The sequence below is a fragment of the Penicillium argentinense genome (genome assembly GCF_028826775.1).
Source record: "Penicillium argentinense strain IBT 30761 chromosome Unknown utg000005l_segment0_segment0, whole genome shotgun sequence".
NCBI lineage: Eukaryota > Fungi > Ascomycota > Eurotiomycetes > Eurotiales > Aspergillaceae > Penicillium > Penicillium argentinense.
Genome location: NW_026622664.1, coordinates 3790001 through 3811197, shown reverse-complemented (window position 1 = coordinate 3811197; position 21197 = coordinate 3790001). Strand labels below are relative to the sequence as shown.

At 51.3% G+C, this 21197-nt stretch overlaps 8 protein-coding genes across 8 annotated transcripts in view; 4 read left to right on the top strand and 4 right to left on the bottom strand.

Annotated features, from left to right (window-relative positions):
- Positions 1–385: 385 nt before the first annotated feature.
- On the bottom strand, positions 386–1026 carry N7532_006212 (uncharacterized protein; the record flags this gene model as incomplete). The annotated part of the gene is made up of 3 exons (XM_056618706.1): positions 386–635; positions 705–858; positions 918–1026. 3 exons carry the CDS (start codon positions 1024–1026, stop codon positions 386–388), a joined length of 513 nt encoding a protein of 170 aa, XP_056474865.1.
- A 984-nt stretch (positions 1027–2010) lies between these two features.
- N7532_006211 (uncharacterized protein) lies at positions 2011–4106 on the bottom strand (the record flags this gene model as incomplete). Its single annotated transcript, XM_056618705.1, has 5 exons — positions 2011–2532; positions 2584–2720; positions 2781–2846; positions 2902–3870; positions 3926–4106. 5 exons carry the CDS (start codon positions 4104–4106, stop codon positions 2011–2013), a joined length of 1875 nt encoding a protein of 624 aa, XP_056474864.1.
- A 2224-nt stretch (positions 4107–6330) lies between these two features.
- On the top strand, positions 6331–7025 carry N7532_006210 (uncharacterized protein; the record flags this gene model as incomplete). The annotated part of the gene is made up of 2 exons (XM_056618704.1): positions 6331–6661; positions 6718–7025. The coding sequence occupies 2 exons, from the start codon at positions 6331–6333 to the stop codon at positions 7023–7025; spliced, it is 639 nt and encodes a 212-aa protein (XP_056474863.1).
- Positions 7026–7342: 317 nt separating this feature from the next.
- his3 (imidazoleglycerol-phosphate dehydratase HIS3) lies at positions 7343–8162 on the bottom strand (the record flags this gene model as incomplete). The annotated part of the gene is made up of 2 exons (XM_056618703.1): positions 7343–7758; positions 7844–8162. 2 exons carry the CDS (start codon positions 8160–8162, stop codon positions 7343–7345), a joined length of 735 nt encoding a protein of 244 aa, XP_056474862.1.
- A 416-nt stretch (positions 8163–8578) lies between these two features.
- Positions 8579–9102, top strand: N7532_006208 (uncharacterized protein; the record flags this gene model as incomplete). Its single annotated transcript, XM_056618702.1, has 2 exons — positions 8579–8671; positions 8737–9102. The coding sequence occupies 2 exons, from the start codon at positions 8579–8581 to the stop codon at positions 9100–9102; spliced, it is 459 nt and encodes a 152-aa protein (XP_056474861.1).
- Positions 9103–10861: 1759 nt separating this feature from the next.
- N7532_006207 (uncharacterized protein) lies at positions 10862–14479 on the top strand (the record flags this gene model as incomplete). The annotated part of the gene is made up of 2 exons (XM_056618701.1): positions 10862–12096; positions 12154–14479. 2 exons carry the CDS (start codon positions 10862–10864, stop codon positions 14477–14479), a joined length of 3561 nt encoding a protein of 1186 aa, XP_056474860.1.
- A 1860-nt stretch (positions 14480–16339) lies between these two features.
- On the bottom strand, positions 16340–18712 carry N7532_006206 (Pet127 family protein; the record flags this gene model as incomplete). The annotated part of the gene is made up of 4 exons (XM_056618700.1): positions 16340–17972; positions 18028–18091; positions 18151–18448; positions 18521–18712. 4 exons carry the CDS (start codon positions 18710–18712, stop codon positions 16340–16342), a joined length of 2187 nt encoding a protein of 728 aa, XP_056474859.1.
- Positions 18713–19507: 795 nt separating this feature from the next.
- ade1 (bifunctional aminoimidazole ribotide synthase/glycinamide ribotide synthase) overlaps positions 19508–21197 on the top strand; it is a gene marked incomplete at both ends in the record, with an annotated part of 2487 nt that continues 797 nt past the window's right edge. Inside the window, 2 exons of the mRNA XM_056618699.1 lie at positions 19508–19787; positions 19863–21197. The exon at positions 19863–21197 is cut by the window's right edge and continues 797 nt beyond it. Coding sequence (XP_056474858.1) covers positions 19508–19787; positions 19863–21197 — 1615 coding nt within the window. The remainder of the gene's footprint in view (positions 19788–19862) is intronic.

Below are 21197 nucleotides of genomic sequence, written 5' to 3'. Positions count from 1 at the left end.
GATGATTTGTATTTGTAGCATTTACGAAATATCTGGATTTCCTCTTTCCTCAGATGCTTGTTTCAATTGTAAGCCTATCAACCTTCCATAGTCGGGATAATATGACTAAGGGCAGTCATCGACCCCGCCTCTGCACGGGTATCCTGTTGGCCGAAACACATTATGAACCCAACTTCCGTAGGACAGCATTATCAACATTTATCTACGTCTAGGGCAATACAAGCATATAATTAATGTATCAGGGCTACTTTTTTAATTCATGAGCACAGATAATACACTATCATCAATCCGGTAAGTACTGAATTCAATTGGCATCGTAATCCCGTAGTTGTATGAAGTGTTAACACAATGTATACTAAATAAAGAAACGAATCAATCAGACTCGCTAAAACTTGACCCCATTCTGGTCGCCCACGCTAGCACTGCTGCTGCTTGTACTCTCAACCTTGGTCACAGTATCCTCATTCACGTTTTCGACTTCGGCGCCGTGAACCTGTTCTTCGAACACGGGCTCGGGGTCGATGGTTTCGAACTTGGTTCTGAAGTCAGAGAGGCCTTGCGTACTGCTGTTCGAGCGACGGCGGGCATTGGTAAAGGTGTATCCGTAATCATGAACTTCTTCGCCATCACGACCCCTGAAAGGAGAATAAGAGCGTTAGCCATCGAGTTGACGGTATATGATGAGGTTGGGTTGATGCATTTACCAGTTACCCTTGCCGCCACCATCTTTTTTTGTTTTCTTTGGGTCGGCGTCGGTTGGACCGGATCGGCCGAAGAAGCGAGGGAGATTGTCGTGGGGTGGCATGATGCCACCCTCGGCCTGGTATTCACGGTCATTGACCTTGTGAGTGCGAGTCACTGCTCGCTGGTTAGTCTGGGGTAGGGCAATTCATGTCTTGGTGGGCGGGGATGCGTACTGATGGTTCTTGGGTGAGATGTTTGGGAGCGGGAGAGATGGAAAGGGGAAGATAGCCACAGCTGAGCTGAGAGCCAAAGAGGAGCTCTTCGCGTGACTCGTGACCTCATACCTCCCGGGGGGGGTTTGAAATGCGGGGGGTTGCACTAAGCCCGGCCCCACCAACCTTAATGCATCATGGAGGAGGCCGCAATTCAGAGCAAGGGGTTGGGGTATGAAGATTCAGAACGTAGTTGGTGATATCTTCGTGGATTATTGTGGTCTATTGAAATTTTTGCAAATGGGAAAGGTGTAGAGTGTAGGGGGAGATGGGATCAAGTGTCTGTCTATTCGGAGATGTTTCGGAAAACAAACATGGTGTTTAATTGAAAACCCCCTAAGTGGCCTTTTCATTTTGTCATTTTCCTGGGTTGTATGAGCTCTCAGTCCTCGTTGTCTGCTTGTGGAATTTATGCTTTCGACATGAGAGTCAAATGATGTGATGAGTCACGCCATCAATGTCACGCCATGAGTTCAATTAATGGGTGGCCCGAGATAAGGTGATAATAAGCGGTTCTGGGGACTCTGTGATACCATGACTATCATTCTATTGCGCTACTAATGGTGCAATGCTTCAGAAGTCTTTTTGTATTGGCTCGGCAGATTTGCATTCGGATCTACTGGGCAATTTAGAATGTCTTGGCACTCTGCCTCCGTGCATTCCAGTACTCATTCCGTGGCGTCATAATTGGCCTATCATACCCTGGATCGAACAATTAGAGATTTTGTTAAGCATTCAGAGAGTCAATTGACCCTTGAACACCCTGATTTTGAAGTCAAATTGCTGAAGCGCTGATGGGTCACGTGGATACGTGTTTAGTTCTTTTCAAGCGACATCTAATCCAGGCGATGTATCTACTTGCATAGGAGAACAAGCTTTTAATAGTCTTTCAGAAGTGGATTCAAATTTCTGAAACTCAAATTCTAAATGGCTATGTCGAAGAAATAAAAGTGGTCTGGTAGAATATAAACAAATTGAAGACACAAAGAACATGTAAGTGAAGGTAAAAGATTTAGGAGACCCTGCTCCTGGATCGAGGCACTCAATGGCAGTCTCAAGCATGGGCATGATTTGCCTGTCTTGCGACATGTCGTCGGCGGACCACGGGGATAATGGAGCTCGAGCTGGACCCGCTGCTAGGCACAGAGACTGGCACAGATGAAGAATGAGGAGGCTGAGGAGGTGTTGTCACAGAGGAAGGGGGTGGCATTGGGATAGAGGAGTGTGGGGGAACAGGAATAGACGATGGAAAGAGAGGGGTGGACAATGGAGGAAGGGGAGCCGAGGACGAATGAGCGGGGGGCAACGAAGATGGCGGCAGGGGAATCGAAGACGAGGGCTTAGAAGCCGACGACGAGGGCACCGAAGTCGATGAAGGAATATCCCAAGACGAAGGGTGGGGAATGGTTGGCAGAGGTGAAGGGAACGATGATGGGGGTGCGGATGTCAAGTAGTGAGGGGAGGGTTTCGAGTAGCTGGGAATCGAGTAGAGAGGAGCGCTAGAGAAGGATTCGGTGGGAAGGCTTGGGCCAGCGTTGAAGGCGGTGCAGAAGGTGGGCAAGGTGTAGACGTATGACTGGTCATGTTTTGTTAGTCGAGCACATGACTCGAGCCCAGGTGAACTTACGGCAAGCGTTGCGCTCAGGAATGGACTCTCGGTCCCATCCTTGACAGCGGCTTCTCCAATGAGCGCCGCGCCAACAGAGGGCAGCAGCTTCACAGCTTCGTGCTTTCCTTCCTGCCCGACGCAGGCATCGCCAGAATCTAGAGTCGGTCAGTAAGTGACTTCTTTCTTCACATCGAACCAGAAGAGCTACTACTTACTCGCTGCCAGCGAAACAGTTGCACCACCAAATGGCTGCAGCTTGACACCAACATCGAAGCCATGGTCTAGAAGCGAGTGAGTTAGCGAGCACAATGAGAGTCGATGAGAACGCAGTCTTACCGAGAGCCTCCAGCGCAAGCTGGATCTTGGCAAACAGGTCCAGTTCAACAGATCCGCTCAGAGCAGCATCGACAGTAAACTCCTTGGGGGTGAATTTCGGCTCCCATCCATTCTGAGAAACATCAGGGTCCAGCAGGTCGATGGTCATCGACGCCGAATCAGAGAGGCTGAGGGTACCTCCAGTCGTGATTCCGGCGCTGCCCTTCAGCGGACCAGCAGAGAATCCCCAACCGAACTCAAGTTCGGGGCCAAGATCCAAAATGCCACCAGCGATAGAGATTCCATCGATGGGGATGGTTCCCAGAGGATATTCCTTGCTGATCTCGCCAGGGAGATTGGCGACGATACCAACACGAGGCTCGAAGACGGCTTCAACGCCGTGGGGCGAAAGGACAAGCTCGACATCCTTCGGAATTCCCATCCAGGTGGAAATGTGGAAGGCGAATTCAAACTCTCCCTTGGTTCCGCAGCCGTAGCAGTCGTACGAGAGCTTGATATCACCATCGCCGACCTGGACGTGGCTAAGAGGCAGATTGTGGTTGACATCGAATGAATAGCTGTCGTCGTAGTCGCGCTTGTTCGAAGCGGGACGACCTCCAACGAAGAGCTCGTACGAGTGAGAGACCTTCTTCCAGTCGCTGGCGTGGCCAATTGCCTTGATGGTGTTGCTTGCATCGTCGAATTCGACATCAGTGATGACGAATGGGAGACGGTCTTCGTTCCAGTTGCAGTGGCCTTGGCCGGCGACGAGAACAAAGGTTCGGTTCTTCTCATCGTTGACCCATTGCCAGGCTTTGGCACCATAGCGGTAGGCCTGGTCGTCGTCGAAATTCATGGTCAAGCTGTGGGGTGTGCATTCGGTCGACTTGAGCATGGGGTAAATCTTCTCCAAGGAGATGATGTTCTCGTGCTTGCCGGGATAGAAGGTGGTGAAATTTCCGAGGGCATACCGGCTGTTGCCAGTCGAACCTGTTATACACATTGGCTATTGGACCCTGCCACAATACTCAATGATTGAACTTACCACCCCAGAGGAAAGTCTCAGAGCTGAGGAGATCCAGTTTCGAATAATCATTGTCACGAGATACCTTCTGGCCGGTATGCTGAACAAGATCGAGGGGCTTCAACGCAACGGCCGAGCTGACATCGACATGCAGAGCCGATAGAAGGCCCAGAGCCAACCAAGAAAGCCTTTGGAGACCCATATCTGCCGATTCCTGCTCAGAGTGACCAAAATCGACAATTTGTGATGTTACGGACAGCCAAGAACGAACGCTGGTGTCTTCTCTTATATCAATCTAATGACAGAGGGCGTTGCCGATGTCGTTCAAGGTTTGACTTGCCGATCCATCTGAGAATTTCCGCGAGATAAAACCACGTTGGGAGAAGACGGGCACGGGAAATCTGCAATACGAACTAATAGCCCCATTATCTGGCGATCCCTTCCCGCCGTGCCGATGGCGATCTCCTTGTTCCTGCGACTGGCCCTCAGGGGTGGAGAATATCCAACCAACGAAAGACTGACAATGTCTTGGTGGCTGAGCTTAAGCTCTGGGACGGCATATTAAATGTTACATGGCGTGTTTCGGGCAGTCTCGTAAGAGATACTCGAAGCGTGGTGGACTGCTCGTATTCCAGTGCTTATCCTAATTTAAGGGCGATGGCTGCGGTTAGCGTCCGCTTCTGCCAAGCAAACCATTCTATTCTTATCGCGGCTGAATAGCGAGGATAGCTTCTTAACAACTGAAAGGGAAAGTATGATTTATTTGAACGATTAAGTTACCGCAGTAATGCTAGTAGGTTCTGCTTACAGTGGGGGCTGACTGTTGTAGGAGTGGGGGTTTAACAAAGTGCAACCCTTCTGACAGCCCTTCCACCTCGTGTTCCAAAATATCATACGAAATACCCACTTTGGTCATTGCAGATCGGATAGACTGGCCTTTTGAGCTCTCAGCCTGTTTGTCGGGTCGTCTAGAATAGACGACGGCTCTCTTTTTTTCCACGTCCATTCCTGTCCCGCCTACGGGATAAATTTGGATCATAAATGGGCTCGTCGACTACGATTACAGGGACAACCTACCACTGTTGCAATCATGATGTGGAATTACTCGTCAAACTATCCTCATCCTTCTTCATTTATTAAGTCGCCTTCTCCCTAGCACTCGACCTGCTTTTGCACAAGTAGAAGAATCTAGAAGCGCCAAATTAAAGATGGCTCTTGCACATTTCTACCCTTCCAGGATTTCGATGGAAGGTATACATACTACGGAAGTTTATAGCGGCCAAAGCTCACTTTTAAATCTCAGTCGGGCCTGGCGCCTAGATGATAGAGGTCTGTACCTGAGTCTGGCTGCCCGACATAATAGTCATCAAAAAGTCTCCCAAACAGTCGTCTGAACGATCACCTACCTACCTACCTCGTAATACCACCACTCCTAATCTTGTACGGTCCATGAAGCTTCGACAAGTGTTATGACATTTGATATCTTTTCGTACTTCTAGTGTGTGTTCTTCTGTCGGTGTAATATCAGCCATCAGTCTAAAACAGGGCATCAACATGGGCAAAAAAAGGAAAGTGGGTTTTGGCAGCAATAACCTTCTGTATTACACATACGTATATTTGGGGTCATCCTGGCCATTATCAATAGGCTACACTAGTAAACTAGCTTGTGATTGGATGCAACCGGCCTATAGTTGACTTGTTACCTACTAGGTAGCACGACTTGGTCGTGAGCGGGTAACTATATAATGCAGTAAACGGGCTGATACCGTGGATAGAAGATAGAATAATGGAAACACTGCCGAATTGACAAGAAAAACCGAAAATCGCTCCTCTTCTGTCTGATCTGCATTCTAGTTATGAAGTATGTCTTATGAGATTCAGGAAGAGGGCATGATTGCATCAATTTCATCGATGCACCGTTTACCGTGACCCTGAATGCCTCAGGCGCCACAACCCGCCGCGCCAAACGTTTCAGCGGTCGCAAAGCCTAACCGGTCGAACCAATCACAAGCCGGCGCGTGCCTTGCATTGGTCACGCAGGAACAATTGCTTTGTCGTTCCGCCGTCCCATTGGTCCCCACAACACTATGAGATTGTTTCAGGGACAAAGCGTTCGGACAAGAGGCGTGCCAAGTTTGACCAGCTAGGAGGCATACTTACTACACGTCTACATTCCCCGCGACCCTCCACCCCCTTGGTAATATGGAATTGCCCACTCTACTCCACAAATTTCCTTGTTACGAAGCATTCATCCCCCTCACATTTCCCGGAAATAATAAGAGTGGAAAATGTGTGTCTGAGTGGCAATACAATATAAAGGGTCTTTTCTCCCATCCCTGCTTATGCTTTAGCTCAGTCTGTTGTTTACGGAGCTGCTGGATCATTATTTTACGGCCTATTTATTCCTCTCTGCAAATATCTTCAATATGCACTCCATACTTATCACAACACTCTTCTTGGTTGTTGCCCCCTTTTCCACGGCCGCTCCGGCTCCGTTATCCCTGACTAGGAAAGACACTGCCCTCACCGAGGCGCAAATCGTCCAAATCGCACCTACTTCTGAAAATTGCGATAATCCGCCCGCCAAAGGAGAATGTGCCACGGCTCACACTGCTGCCAAGTTCGCGTCCCAGTCCTTTGATCAGTACAAGGTCACCAATAAAGCTGAGCAGGCTGCCGTGCTCGCTATAATGGCCTATGAAAGCGGGGATTTCAAGTACAACAAGAATCACTATCCCGGGATACCTGGGCAGGGCAGTAAGTTCTTTGCAACATTGTCGAAATGAACTTTCGATACTGATATATGGTACTAGCTCGTAATATGCAATCTGCCGCTTTCAATAAGAAATATATCGCTTCTATCCCTGCACTCCGCGAAAGCAGTGCCCGCGTTGCAGACGATGCCGCAGCCTTGTTGGAACTTCTGCTTGAGAATGAGACTTATGACTTTGGTTCTGGGGCTTGGTTTCTTACGACTCAGTGTACTGATGAGGTGCGCAAGGCTCTGCAGAGTGGCTCTGAGGCTGGCTGGCAGAGTTATATCACCCAATGTGTCGGGACCTCAGCTAGTGGCGACCGCAAGGCCTATTGGGACCGGGCTGTCAAAGCTCTTGGCGCGTAGGGTGCTGGAGTGGAATAAATCCCGGTCTGGTCATGGGAGGCGTTTTTGCTTTGGGGTTTGGAGAATAGGGCTGTCCTAGTCGAAGCTGTTCTTCGAGGCGTTTGGCGATTGGGACTCAAATGTTGAGCTAGATTTAATTGTATCGCATGGTTTATATGACTTACGTTTACGATCACCGAACACGAATGCATGATCATATACAATTGAGAGAGCCACAGCATAACTTATCTCTATATCTGGTATCATCATTAACAAATCTGGTATCTCATCTCATTGCCATAGCCTCATTTCGTATAGTAAGTTCACTTTTTATATATTTAGAGCACACCCTTGGTGCTGACCACGTCGCCAGCACCGACCTGACCGGCAGTCTTCCGAGCACAAGCAGTGCGGATGGCAACAGCCAGAGCCTTGAAGGCACTCTCGGCACGGTGGTGGTCGTTGTCACCGTAAGTGCACCCGACGTGAAGGGTCACATCAGCGGCCTGGGCGAAACTCTGAAGACCATGAGTAATCATCTCGGTGCTCAGGTCACCGATCTTCTCGCGGCGGAATCCAAGGTTGATCACGGCCCAGGGACGACTTGACAGGTCAATAACGGCCCATGAGAGGGCCTCGTCTAGCGGAGCGTCACCGCGGCCGAAACGGGCAAGAGATTGCCGGGCACCCAGAGCCTTTGTGAAAGCAGTGCCGACGGCAAGGAAAGTGTCTTCGACGGTGTGATGGTCATCAACTATAGCAATTTGATGTATTAGCGACCTGACGATTCGAAAATTGACCGCCATGTGGCAGGACTGTCTTGTAGGGGCGCAACTCACTATACAGATCGCCCTTGGCGCGCACCGCCAGACTCATTCCCGAGTGCTTCGCCAGCGCATGCAGCATATGGTCCAGGAACCCAATTCCTGTGCTGATGGTGATCTGCTGGGTCGGGGTGAACTGTGTGGCGTGACCGGCATCCTTAGGAGGCACAATGCCCTTCTTGGCCGCCTCTGCTTCTTCGGGGTCTGTCGGCGGGGCGAAGTGCGAGGAAGGCTCGTAGGGTGGGAGGACGCCACCGTCGAGGGAGAGCGACACTTGGATCTTGGTTTCGTTGGTGACGCGCGAGACGACCGCGGTGCGAACAGGGAGAGTCATGGTGCTCAATTGGGAGGTTGGCAGCGGTGAAAGGGCGGCGTGACTGTATTTCAAGGTTTAGATGGTTGATAATCGAGATTCCGTTGTATCTGACTCGCTATCGGGAGAATCGTTGATCCGTATTGCTCTCCCGGTGTCTGCTCCAAAGACCGATCGGCTCTTTTTCCACCTCACCACTGGCTGGCCCAGGTTTCTTGCTTCTTTCTCTACAGCATTAGCTTCCATTGAGCTTCTAAAAGTACCTAAAAACTCTCTTTCTTGTCTGTCCCAATTGCGGCCCGCCACCTTTGCTTCCGTCGGCTTCCCCGCACGCAGCAGTCACCAGCCGATAACCTCCAACCACCAGTCGGCATCTTGAACTGCGAGATCGAGCATCTTGGTCTGGCGGTGTCGACAGACACTCAATTCCAGCCATCATGCCCCCACCATCGAACCAAAGAGCCGACATTGAGCCCCCGGCCGAAGTCACTACTCAAGCTATGATGGGCTTTATGACCGGTGTTTTCCGCGTAAGTACCCTCACATCCAATGCAGGTAGACCGCTCCATGATCTAACCGAACTCTATGCAACCAGTTCGGCTCTGTATCAATCTTCGCACATATGATCATGAACCTGCCCCATCCCTTCATCTTCGCTCGTCCCGGTCCACCAACTCCGCAATCACAACCTCGGCCGCGTCCGTCTGTATTCTCGCGCGAGTATATCCGCTCGCGCCTTTTCTACCGGCCTCTCGAGGGATTCTCCGAATGGATCTCGCCTGGTTCCCGTGTGTACCGTGGTCTGACGCCTCAATTCAAAGTCTTTCTGCAAATCGCCGCTATGACACTGGGTGGCTGTATCTGGGCCGAGCGACGAGTGACGGAATATATTGAATTGATGCGTCGGATTAAAAGAGCTGAGCGGCTTCAAGCCGAGCGCGAACAGGGCTCCCGACCGTAAATTGGGAGCGGCCAAGTCGCATATGCATTGCAATCGATTCACCGCACGGGTGTGCATAAGATCGACGGGCTCGTATCTGCGAGAACTACTTGTCGGAATAAGCAAGCATGAATTCCCGAAGCCTCTGACAGGGTTCTATTGTTTTTTGAAAGATGACGCAGTGATTCCGGAGGCCACTGGAGAAGATCAAGCTTCCTCCTTATGGCACTGTGTCGATCTATTGCGATCTCCATCGTCGTGGGCCTCCGAGACGTCAGTCTACCCCATTGATCCCTGAGGCATCCCCATATCCAGCACGGCGCGTGGAGCGCGCGAGTCGATCAGCCTCTTTCGATGTGGATCCGGCAAAATATCTCACTCTCATCATCACATACAAACCGTATCATTCAGATAGTCGATAGTTTGTCATGGAGCGCAATTTTGTACCACACTCGGAGCCCTTTCACGACGAATGAGCGCCCACAAGCGCGCGGGGAACGGGTGGTTCCTGCGGAGCAGCAGCAGCAGCAGCATTAGCTGGCCAGAATCCCTGCTATTAGTGGGCTGCACTATGGCCTCTTAGCGGATGCAAACCTTGGGGTGGAGCACACCTCTTACGTGGCCAAGAGCCGCCAAATCGCTCGCGTCCGCACGCAATTCGACATGTCGCGAAGGCATGTCTCATCGGACGATGGCAGGCGTCGCGAGACGCGCAGCTGGCCGAGACTTTGTATACAGAAAGGGCCCAGAATGGATTCTATGTGGTTCTATTTGGGGGTGTTTCCCCCGTGTTTACAGTAGTTTCAAGCTTCGCCGTAGTGGGAACACGGAAAAAGAAAATTGTATCGAATGGAGCAGGCAGCCGGCCCGGCAATGTAGAAAACCAGAAGGAAAAAAGCAAGACGAGCAACTTGAAACATGGAGATGCTCATCGGCGAAGTACAGTTGGGAAGACCGTTTTGCTGCATCCGTCCATTCCTCACCTCCTTTTTTCCCTCTCTCCACCCCAACGAGGGACCGCCCGGTGATCCGCATCGCTGCACTCGTCCGTTTTCTGGCTCTCGGTTCTCTCAGCAAGGTCCCTGCTCATGGGTTTGTGAGTTTCCTCCTTGCCCTGAGCCCTGAGGAGAACCCCACCATCCCATATCCAATATCCGCGGTGGCCCAGTGCCCATACCGATCGGCACCTCTCTGACCTCATACGCGGATCAGCCCTCTTGAAGCCCCGAGAGATCCTCGGCGCATCGATCAATTGATCACCGCCCTTTCTTTCCCCAGGCCCAGTCGCTATTTCTGGGTCCGTGTTTGGAGAGCCAAGCTCTTGAAATCTCCCCTTCCGGCGAACTTCGGTGCAACCATCGGTCCCTTCCTCGCCACATTGTTGACAGCTGCCACTGAGGAGCCTTTGTTCTCTCCGTTTTCTTTTTTGCCAGCATCGATATAATCGCCAGGTCCGCTTTTGATGGTGGAGTCGTCCTGCTATCTCTAGCATCTCGCCCGTCAGTTGCTTCCATGGCGCCGTGAAGCTGTACGTCCTTTACCCCGGTACCCCCGCTTTCCGCCAGTCCTCAAGCCTCTCGGAACTTGCCAGCTTCAGCTCTTCTGCCTGAAAGACACTATCATGTCTGTCGGATCTCTCTGCTAACCGCGACTGCCCAGTGAGAACGACGTCGGGGTCGTCAATGGGACAAGCTCGTTTCTCACCACTATTTCCGCCGATTCTTTCGACGCCTACATTCGCTACTGTTCAAATTCCACCCCTGCCTCGCACATCTTCGCCATGGCCGAACTCAATATTGACAAGAAAGAACGAAGAAAAAGCTTCGGCATGTTCAGCCCGTCCTCAACAACCTCAGCCCCGCCTCTCCGACCCTCTCTCCACGACCGCACCCCTTCCGATGATACCTTCACCAGAGACAAGAAAACCCGTCGCAATTCGGGCTTCTTTGGCCGGTCCCAAAGCCCAAACAGATGGTCTACCGGTCCTAATGTCTTTCGCCGACCAGGCACTGCCAACTCCGAAGTTGCGGCTTGGTCTGCGGCCATGAATTCTGCGCCCACCCCCACCCTGGAAGTCCCTCGCCCACGTCGCAAGTCGTTGCAGAAGAAGCGGACGTCTGTCTTTGGATCTCTCAAGTCGCTCCACTCTCTGGAGGATGACGATCCTCTCAGCGCCTCCGTCGGTTCGGTGGGAGACGAGCAGGGCGTGATTAGTCCCCGGAACGGGATCTGGTCCTCTGCGATCCTCCACCATGGCGAAATTCAATCGACGGGCGGCATGTGGAGGAAAAAGAGCCAGTATCTAGTCCTCACTGACTCGCACATCGTTCGCTTCAAGAACCAGGCCAAGGCGGCCGACGCTTTTCCTTCCATCCCGCATTCATATGCTCGGGCTCCAGCGTCGCATCGGCAGTCTGTTGCCTCAATAAGTTCGTTGCAGGATATGCAGCTCATGGTCGCAAACGAATCCTCTGCAGGTATTCCGTTGAACAGTATTATTGCGGTCTACATGTTGGAGGATGCGCGACTATCCCCCACGGTGGAGGTTGCCTATCTAGATGAGCGCACACACAAAGCTGCGCTGGTCCAAATGCAGACATCCGACCTTCAGGAGCTCAACCTATGGATGGTGGGAATTCGCCAGGCCGCACAGATGACGCGAGCAAAGGACCCTCTGCCTTTCGACCGGGGCTCGGTTGAGTATGTAACGAGGATGCTGGAACACGAACGAGATTACGACCCGGCTGTATTCCGAATGTTCCGGGTCATACAGATTGCATCCAGCAAATCTCCGACTCGGTCTTCTTCCGACGATCTTACAAAGTTGTCGCCGACAGGCTGCTACCTCGCCATTGGACTGCACAAAGTCCATTTGATCCCTATGCAAAAGGCGGCCAATCGATCATCCGCCGTATCCCTCAACGAATTGGTGGATGCCGCCACCTCTTTCGGCCTTATGAACTTGACCGGCCTGTCCATGGAATACGGTGACGACAGTCTGCATTTGACTTTCCGGTAAGTTGATTCTTGGGAAATGCGCAACGTCGCCTGATTTCGCTAACAAGTGAACAGTATCCCGCTCAAGAAGCCATTCAATGTCTTTTTGGCTTCGGTTCATTCGGTCGAGGTCGCATGCTGGATCCGACAACATACTGAGTACCTGCGCCCGTTGTGGACACGACAGCCGTACGATTTCCTGGTTCCACGCGAGCTGCATAGCGAGGAATACTTCCCTCCTGTGGCCTTGGATGAAGACTATGGCTGCTTTGACCGCACATTGGTTGCTTACTCGGCTAGCTACAACATCGATACTTCCAACATTCGGTACACCATTGACCTGGAATGCGAAGATGCGCCATGCTTTCGACTGCTTCGACCGGCATCTTCGAGGATCTCTCGATACAGCGCCCATGAGCTGATTGCTGTCATGCGTGCTTTGCGGTACAATGAGTCATTCAGAAGCATTTCATTCCGTGGTATCAACCTGGATTCCTTGCAGGGCATTCGTGATGTCCATGGTGTGGATGCGGATGTTCATCTTGATCGGACTGGATCCCACGTGAATATCCCGGGACAAGCCAATTTGACCGTTCTGTCACAGGAGGTGCGCGCATTAGCATTGAAGAGCCAATGGCTTCGACGACTCGACTTTTCATACTGCCTCACGCGAACGCCTACCCTGGACAAAGGAAGTCGGGATCCCGGCTGTGGAATTCCTGAAGCAATCTTCCCCGTTTGCCGTCGCGAACTGACGAGTGTTGACTGGGTCGTGCTGAACGGTATCAAGCTTGGCGAGTCGGATTTGGACTATCTGGTTGATGCGGCATCGCAGAAACGCAGTCATCTACGAGCATTGGAAGTTGGGGATTGCGGATTGTCTGTGCACGATCTGGATCTGCTGCTGTCAACTATTGTTGCTCAAGAGTCAACGCTTGAGGCGATCAATATTTCGGGGGTGCAGGGTCGCCTCAATCCTGACGTTTTGCAGCAGTACATCGGATATTTCAGCCAGATCCGAAAGATCAACCTTTCCCGTATCTCGAGAACATCTGGCTCGGACCCACTGATCACAGCAGAAATGCTGTTCAATTGGCGGCTCGAAGAGCTGATTCTCAGTCGAACGGCAGTCAATCGCGAGACTGTGGACTCAATTGCAACTTACCTGGCTAGTGACCGCTCCCAAAATCTTCGCATGGTTCGACTTGACCAGTGTGGCCTGAGCGGAGAGGATGTTGCCATGTTCATGCACTCGATGTCTGCTGGCCCAGGCACTCCCCGAAGCCTTCACTTGCATGTAAATGAAAATCGTCTCGACAATGGTTGTTCGTTCCTCTTTGATGCCATTGCAAAGAACATGACACCTTCACATCTTTCCATGCAAATGATTGATTTCAAGAAAGAGGAACATTTCCGCCAACTAGTTGATGCACTCCGCAAGAACAGCACCCTTCGATACTTGGATATCTCAAAGGCGTCTCTGCCTTACGATGCTGGCCCCGAGACCTGCCGGGCACTGCAGCTGATGTTTGAGGAGAATGATACCCTCGAAGCTCTCGATATCAGCGGAGAGTCCGCACATCTGGATGTCGCACGCTTCGGAATTGGCCTCAATCTTGCACTGACTGGTTTGAAGAAGAACACATCTCTCAAGGTCTTGAGAATCGAGCATCAGAAGCTCGGCTTGCAAGGAGCAAATACCTTGGCATCTGTGTTGGAAGAGAACGACTCTCTACGCGAGGTACACTGCGAGAACAACGATATCAATCTACAATCGTTCACAGTGCTGGTAAACGGTCTTCAATGCAATCGCACCCTACTCAGTCTATCAAATATGGACCGAGATCGGCATTTGTCTCTAGAGAAGGTTCGGCGAGAGGTTGACAACGTCCGCTGGGACGCAAGCAACTCTCAAAGCTCTACAGCAAACTCGATTCGCCGCTCTTTGCATCTATCGATGGGTGTCAAGTCCAGCCACCGTCTAAGCAAGCACCAACCTGCCAACTTCTCCGCCTCGCCTCTGGAGGCCTCGTCGCTTGCAGCAGGTCACAACGTGGACTTGATTCTGCATTCGCTTCAACAAAAATGGGATATGGAGCTTGCCCGTCTGCGCCGATATCTCGCTCGTAACTACAATGTCGCCCACGGCGTCGAGGACCCTGCGACGGACGATGCAGCTAGTGATGGCCGACCTGCAACCGCTGCAAGCCTAGGAACAATGCTCGACAACCTGAAATTCGACGTCGCTGTATCCGCAGACGAGGTTCATGCCTCTCCCCCGAAGAGCCTGCCGCAGCAATCCATCTCCCCGCAGAAACTCCCATCTTCCCAACCGACCGCCGTGACTCCGAGCCCAAGCCAAAAGTCCCAGCTAAGTCGGAACGCAAAGCAAGCCGAATGAAGAGCGTGCCGAATCTACGTCCACACACGGCGCGCCCCTCACAAGTTCTTCCTTCAGATATCGGATCACCAAGCCCTTCCTCCCAACTCGCTCTTCCAGTTCCCCCATTGCCATCTGCAGTCACAAAAGCGAACAGCGTTCGCAGTGCACGCAGCTCCAGCACTGTGTCGACAGGAACTGGTAGTGCACGCAGTACCTACGGCACCGCCTCATCCACTCTACGAAACTTCATTACTGGTAGCGCCTTGAAGGAACGTCGCCGGGTAGACTCCATGCGCCCTGTTTGTGTCTCAAATGATAAACCTCCACAACTGGACTGGTCACCACCAAAAGTCGACTTGGGAGAGCTCCAGTAGCCTCCTACGAGATTGTACATATAAGATGTACAGCGAGGAGCTAACCGCGTCTCCATCCTCCTTTCACTTCTAGAAGCTTGTCTTCACAATTTGCATATAGGGGTTTCCGAGCTTGCCTCATCTCTTCCTATAAATCTTTCCCAATCACCCTCTTTATACCACCCTATCCCATCCAACCCCCTTCAAATCCTCGGCACCGATACCCTGGATACGGTTATTGTCTACTTGGCGCAACTGTGGATACGGTTATTGTTTATTTGTGCGGCGCCCGGCATTCAGAGCGATGGCGTTTTTTTTTTTTTTTTTGACTGCTTCAAGCCCTTTTTGGGGTTTTTTATCTTTATTTTTACTGGTTCGATGTCCTATTTCGTCTAAGCTGCTCATTGTGATTGATCATGAGCTTTACGGCATTCTCCTTTTCATGATGCCTTTGCTGTTTTGATGAGTGCCACTGGGTATTTGGTTTCGTGGTAATTGTTAATGGGTGTCTAGGTGATAGTGCTAAATGCATACTGAATGTCTATTCCATGGTCAGGGTCAAAAGTAGCAACGCTCGTTTTCTGTGAAGTTTTCTGTGGCGCAGCTGAGAAGGCATGGGAAGCAAAAATCAAACAATACCGTAGTGCAGCTTGGAAAATCCGGGAAACAGTGTAAAAAGAAAAGGACTTGCAATGTGGTGTTATTGAAAGTCAAAATGGTCATGTAAGTCAGCCAGGCGGCCATGCCCAATGATCATTCTTTTGCGCTCGCTTACACGTAGTGTTCCAGCCAGAGCCCTTCAATATCTGTAAGATGCTTTTGAATCTTTTTGTCAAGCTCAGCTGTATATGAAGCCAAAATGTACTCCGGCATGCCTCCTGTGTATTGGTCGGCTTTTCCGGGCCATGTACATTCGATATAATTCTTCATCCGGGTGACGCAACGACCAATTTAAGAAGCCGTGTGTGCATATAGGTCACAAGTTAGCCAATGTCTTGCCTTTCGCAAGGCCCACATGTACTTGCCTGCCCTTACTATGTGAAAAGGTCAACCGTAGAAAATGTCAGCCGTAGATGGTTGTGAAGTGAGAATTCGAAGAGGTTAGGTAGATGTAGAAGTGTCGAGATTGCATTGAATTCTAGCTTTATAGTCCAAGCCATGGCGATTTAAGGAAAGTCAGTGTATTCCAAACAAAAACATACTACGGTGCAACACTAGTGTAGCATCTTACTCGATGAGATGGTCCTCAAAGTGCTTTCTCTGCACTTTCTTTTTATCGATGTTTCGGCCAGCGATAGTTGACTTCAGAGAGAGAAGGTCAGGAATGCTTTGTATGGTACGGCATCATAAGAAATAAGGTACAATTCCCTAGACGATAGTCTCCCCAAAAAGATCAAAAAACCCAAATGCAACCCAACAATGCCAGCAGAAATGTGAGAGAAGTCTCTAATAATATACATGGAGAAGAGCAATGCTCTCTCAATAGGTATCAAAAAATCACACAGCTCACAAGGCTATATATATCTTACACGGATTTATAAACCACAACACCCTGCTCAGCATCTCGCTTCTTTTGCTTCTCGCGGAACTTGCGTCCGTCCTGGCTAATCTTCTGCAGCTTGCGGATGTAAATGTTACTCGCAAGGTCGAGTTCGTCCTCGCCTCGGCCGGCCAGGGCCTTCTCTCGCCTGGCCTGGCACATCTTGTACAGCTGACGGCCTTGCGTCTCGTTCAGCTCACTGATCTGCCACTGAAGGGACCACTCATCATTCTTGGTGAAGTTCTCCGGTCGGTCAACGGCCTTTCCGTTGACGATGTTGCGGGTTGTCAATGTCATTGCCAGGAGTGGAGCTTTTGGTTCCGGAATATCACTCTCTCCAGCATCAAAGGTTTCATCCGGAGGTAAGGAGGAGTCATAGACATCAGAGGACTCTTGAGATTCGGTTTTATCAGCCTCGGCCTCGTCGATCTTTTTCTCATGGGCGTCATTTCCTTCGGGTTCGCGGAAAGCAGACTCCATCGCCCTCTGGGCCAATCCATCCTCCTTTGGCATGAGGTTCAGAAGGCGCTTCTGGTATTCCTCGACCTCGGCCTTGTTCTTATTCTGGATGGCGTGGATCTCTTCTTGAGTGACGGGCTCGGCAAAAATGTACATGAAAGGTGTGACGGTGTCACGGGTATCAAAATGGAAGCGAAGGGATTGACCAGGAAACTTCTCTGTGGCTCTGTCCAACACCTTGTTCCATAGTCCCAGACTGAGCTGGAATTCAGTGTCACCTAGAGAAGTGTCGGTTTGTCCATGAAGGGCCTGGTCCATCTCCGGCAAACTCACGTATTGGAATCCAAAGATGCGTTCCACATTGTGGAAGGCAACGAAGATACCGTCCATGCGGCCAATGCGCACCTGAAGCGAGTACTTGAGGAAGGCGGCACGAATCATGTCATAGAATTCACGCTCGTATGATTCATATGCACCGAAGCGGTCCTTGATTTCGTATCCCATTCCCTGTTCAAAGTTCTTGGAGTCCATGCGGATAGACACAACAGCTCGCGTCTTCAAGTCAAACATGCCGGTTCCCGGCAAACGAGGGTCATACGCATCCAATTGGGAGCGCATGACGAAGTCGCCGTAGGTAGAGTAGTGGTAAGATTCGGGAATTGCCTCCTCTTCCTCGGGGGAGATTTTATTCTCGTGTGATCGTCGATAACGTTCAAAATCCTCCTTAGGCAAGGTGAGAAGTTTTTCCATGGATTTTCCCAGGTTCATGAGGATGTTGGCTGAATCAAATTCCTTGTCCGCATCAATCGCATACACGCCATCCTGGTAGTGAAGGAACATGGCAGCAGGCGACCGGAGAAGGCGAGTGAAAGACTTCATAGTTTCCGGGAAGCCGCGAGAAACGGTGCGAGTATCAACTCCTCTCCAGCTGGACAAGAGGTAGTGGAAGTGTGATAGGACCGAGGTCATGCTGGAGGAGGATCCAACATATTTCTTTTTCTCTTTGACGGCGACGTCGCGGAGAGTGGTATCCTTGGAAGAGGTAATATACTCCTTCAAGGTATTAAAATCGAACTCTGTCACAGGCATTATAGAATCGAGATAAGGGTCGAAATTGTAAACGCGAGAACGAGGATCCCGTAAATGATAAACGCCCGGGCTATATCGATGTCAGCACCGAAGAGGAAGATACACGAGAAAAGTGAACAACTCACTTGAAAAGCACTCGGTCAAGACCGAATGAAAGACCGGGAACTGGGGCTGTAGGGATATCGAGAGCTGAGGAACGTTAAATGTGCTCTTAACAACAGTTGGAGGGGCCCAGGGATCAAACTCACGCAGCACCTCTTTTCCCCACGACGTAAGTGTTCCCGAGTGTGACCGATCAACGTTCTTGGCGACATGCTTCAAAGTCGAATTATCTAGCTCTTTGGCTTCGTTCGTTTCTTCCCAGCTCGGTTTTTCTTGCTCTTGTTGGCGCTGCTTGGCCACATTGAGTGCCTCCGTGACCCTCAGTACTGCCGCCTTGTTTCGCTCGACCCTCCACTCTTGCGAATGCTGATTATTTCCAGCAGACTTCTGCGACTTATCTGCATCTTGTGAATCATTGCGGGCGTGCTTTGATTTCTTTTCGCTCTGAATTGGAAATCGTGTTAGTCTCTTCCTAACGATCCAGTCCATATGAGCGAGGGATGCTTGTTCACGTACCAACTTTCCGGAGGGCTTTCCAACGATTTTCCTAGATTTCCCACTCTTATCTTTCCGCTCTTTGGCATTCAGCACTGGTGTCGTGTGCAATTGACGGAACCTGGCTGGCGCATTGGATTGGACAGCTAGACAGGAGTAGCAGACATGGCCTCGTACAGGGCCCAGAGCAGGGCGAAGTGAGGCGCGGAGCATCCCACCTAGCTTGCAATAAGGTCCGATAAGAGCAGGAAACATAAAAGGGCCTCTCCTGCAAAGAGACTGCGCGCGACGTCCGACCAAACCAGTGTCGCGCGCTCCTGTTTTTTTTTTTCTGCCAGGCACCACCGCTCTAGTGCTTATGCCTGAGGCATGATTGTAGATTGGCTTAAAAGAGCGATTCTTCGAGGCATAGATGCAGATTTTAAATTGATTCATTTTCACTTCGGTATTCTTATCGAATGTATGCTAACAAAGGGATATTTTCAAGATCGCAAGTATGGCTAATCCAAATGAAAGAATGGTTCCGTTCTGCCTACTCATTTAAGGTTATCAGCATACTAACATTTTGATCTTGTCTGAGTAGAACAATAATCCAGCCTCTAATCCACAGTCTATACTATAGAAATACCAATTCTAAGAGTTAATTGATTTTTGATAACTCGGCTGCTCCACAAATTGTATTCGTGGCCCTCTACTATGAACTCAGGTCCGCAACCCCGACACCGGGTAGTCCTGGGGTCGGAGAAATCGTGCCGCCGGCAGAAAAAAAGTTATCCAACGCTACAAAGTCTCTCTCGACTGCCATCCACTCCCTTTGCAGTTGCCTCTAAGCTCCTCTCGAGGTAAGTATCTGAATGGCCCTGTAAACCGTTTATTGCTGTTTTTTGAACACTCAACCTTCTCAATTCCCATCCTGCACTCTCCAATCTGCCCGAAGAGGGGCATACCCCGCGGTGGGCTCCCACAGTCGCTAACTTCAACACAGTCCCTCGAGACACTGCTCCCACTATGGCTTCGGAACAATTGCGCATCCTCATTGTCGGCAATGGTGGCCGTGAACATGCTCTGGCTTGGAAGCTGAGCGAATCACCCCTTGTCGACATCATCTACGTCGCTCCCGGAAACGGCGGCACTGGTCTTGGTGTCTCCAGCAAGATCGCCAATGCCAACGTCAAGGGCGATGACTACCCCGGCCTTGTGGCCTTTGCGCATAAGAACCAAGTCAACCTGGTCGTCCCGGGCCCCGAGGCTCCTCTGGTTGACGGTATTCAGGGTTACTTCCAGGCTGGTAAGTTCGATCTTGAATTCTTCATTCTATTCTATCCATCTCAGGTTTGATTGCTAATACTTTCTCGCAAAATAGTCGGCATCCGATGCTTCGGTCCCTCCAAGGCTGCTGCCCGCATGGAGGGCTCGAAGACCTTCTCCAAGGACTTCATGCACCGTCACCAGATCCCCACCGCTGAGTTTGGAAATTTCTCCGACTACGAATCCGCCGCCAAGTACCTCGACTCTGTCAACCACAACGTTGTGATTAAGGCCGATGGTCTGGCCGGTGGAAAGGGTGTCATAATCCCCACCACCAAGGAGGAGGCGCACCAGGCCCTGCGCGAGATGATGCTTGAGCACCAGTTCGGCAAGGCTGGTGACGAGGTTGTCATCGAGGAGTTCATGGAGGGTGATGAGCTGAGCGTGCTTACCTTCAGTGATGGCTACACCATTCGCTCTCTGCCCCCGGCGCAGGACCACAAGCGCATCTTCGACGGTGACCAGGGCCCCAACACTGGTGGTATGGGCTGCTATGCGCCTACTCGCATTGCGCCTAAGGAGGTCCGCGAGGAGATTGATCGTACTATCATCCAGCCTTCCATTGATGGCATGCGCCGGGATGGTATGCCATTTGTCGGTATCCTCTTCACCGGTCTCATGATGACCAAGAACGGACCTAAGGTCCTCGAGTACAACGTCCGCGGTGGTGACCCCGAGACCCAGACTCTCCTGCCGCTGCTGAGCAAGGACACCGATCTGGCTCAGATCATGGTCGCCTGTACCGAGCACTGGCTAGACGGCGTCTCCGTCAAGGTCGAGGACAACTACTCTACCACCGTCGTCGCCGTTGCTGGCGGCTACCCTGGCTCCTACGCCAAGGGCAAGGCCATTACTCTGGACCCTGCTCCTGCTGGCACTCTCATTTTCCACGCCGGTACCACCCTGTCCGGTAATGAGCTTCAGACCTCCGGTGGCCGTGTGATTGCTGCCACTGCCACCGCTCCTACTCTCGAGGAGGCTGTTTCCAAAAGCTACGAGGGCGTTGCCACCATCCACTTCGAGGGCATGTTCTACCGCAAAGACATTGCTCACCGTGCATTCCGTCAAACCGCCGACACCTCCCTCACCTACGCCCAAGCCGGTGTCTCCATTGATGCCGGTAATGAGCTAGTCAACCGCATCAAGAGCTCCGTCGCCCGCACCAAGCGTCCCGGCACTGACGCCGTCATCGGTGGTTTTGGTGGCCTCTTCTCTCTTCCCGCTGCCAACTCTGAATACCACCCTCACTCGCCGACTCTCATTGGCGCCATTGATGGCGTCGGCACCAAGCTGAAGATTGCCCACGCTGTTGGCATCCACGACACCGTCGGTGTTGATCTCGTCGCCATGAACGTCAACGACCTCGTCGTCCAGGGTGCTGAGCCCCTCT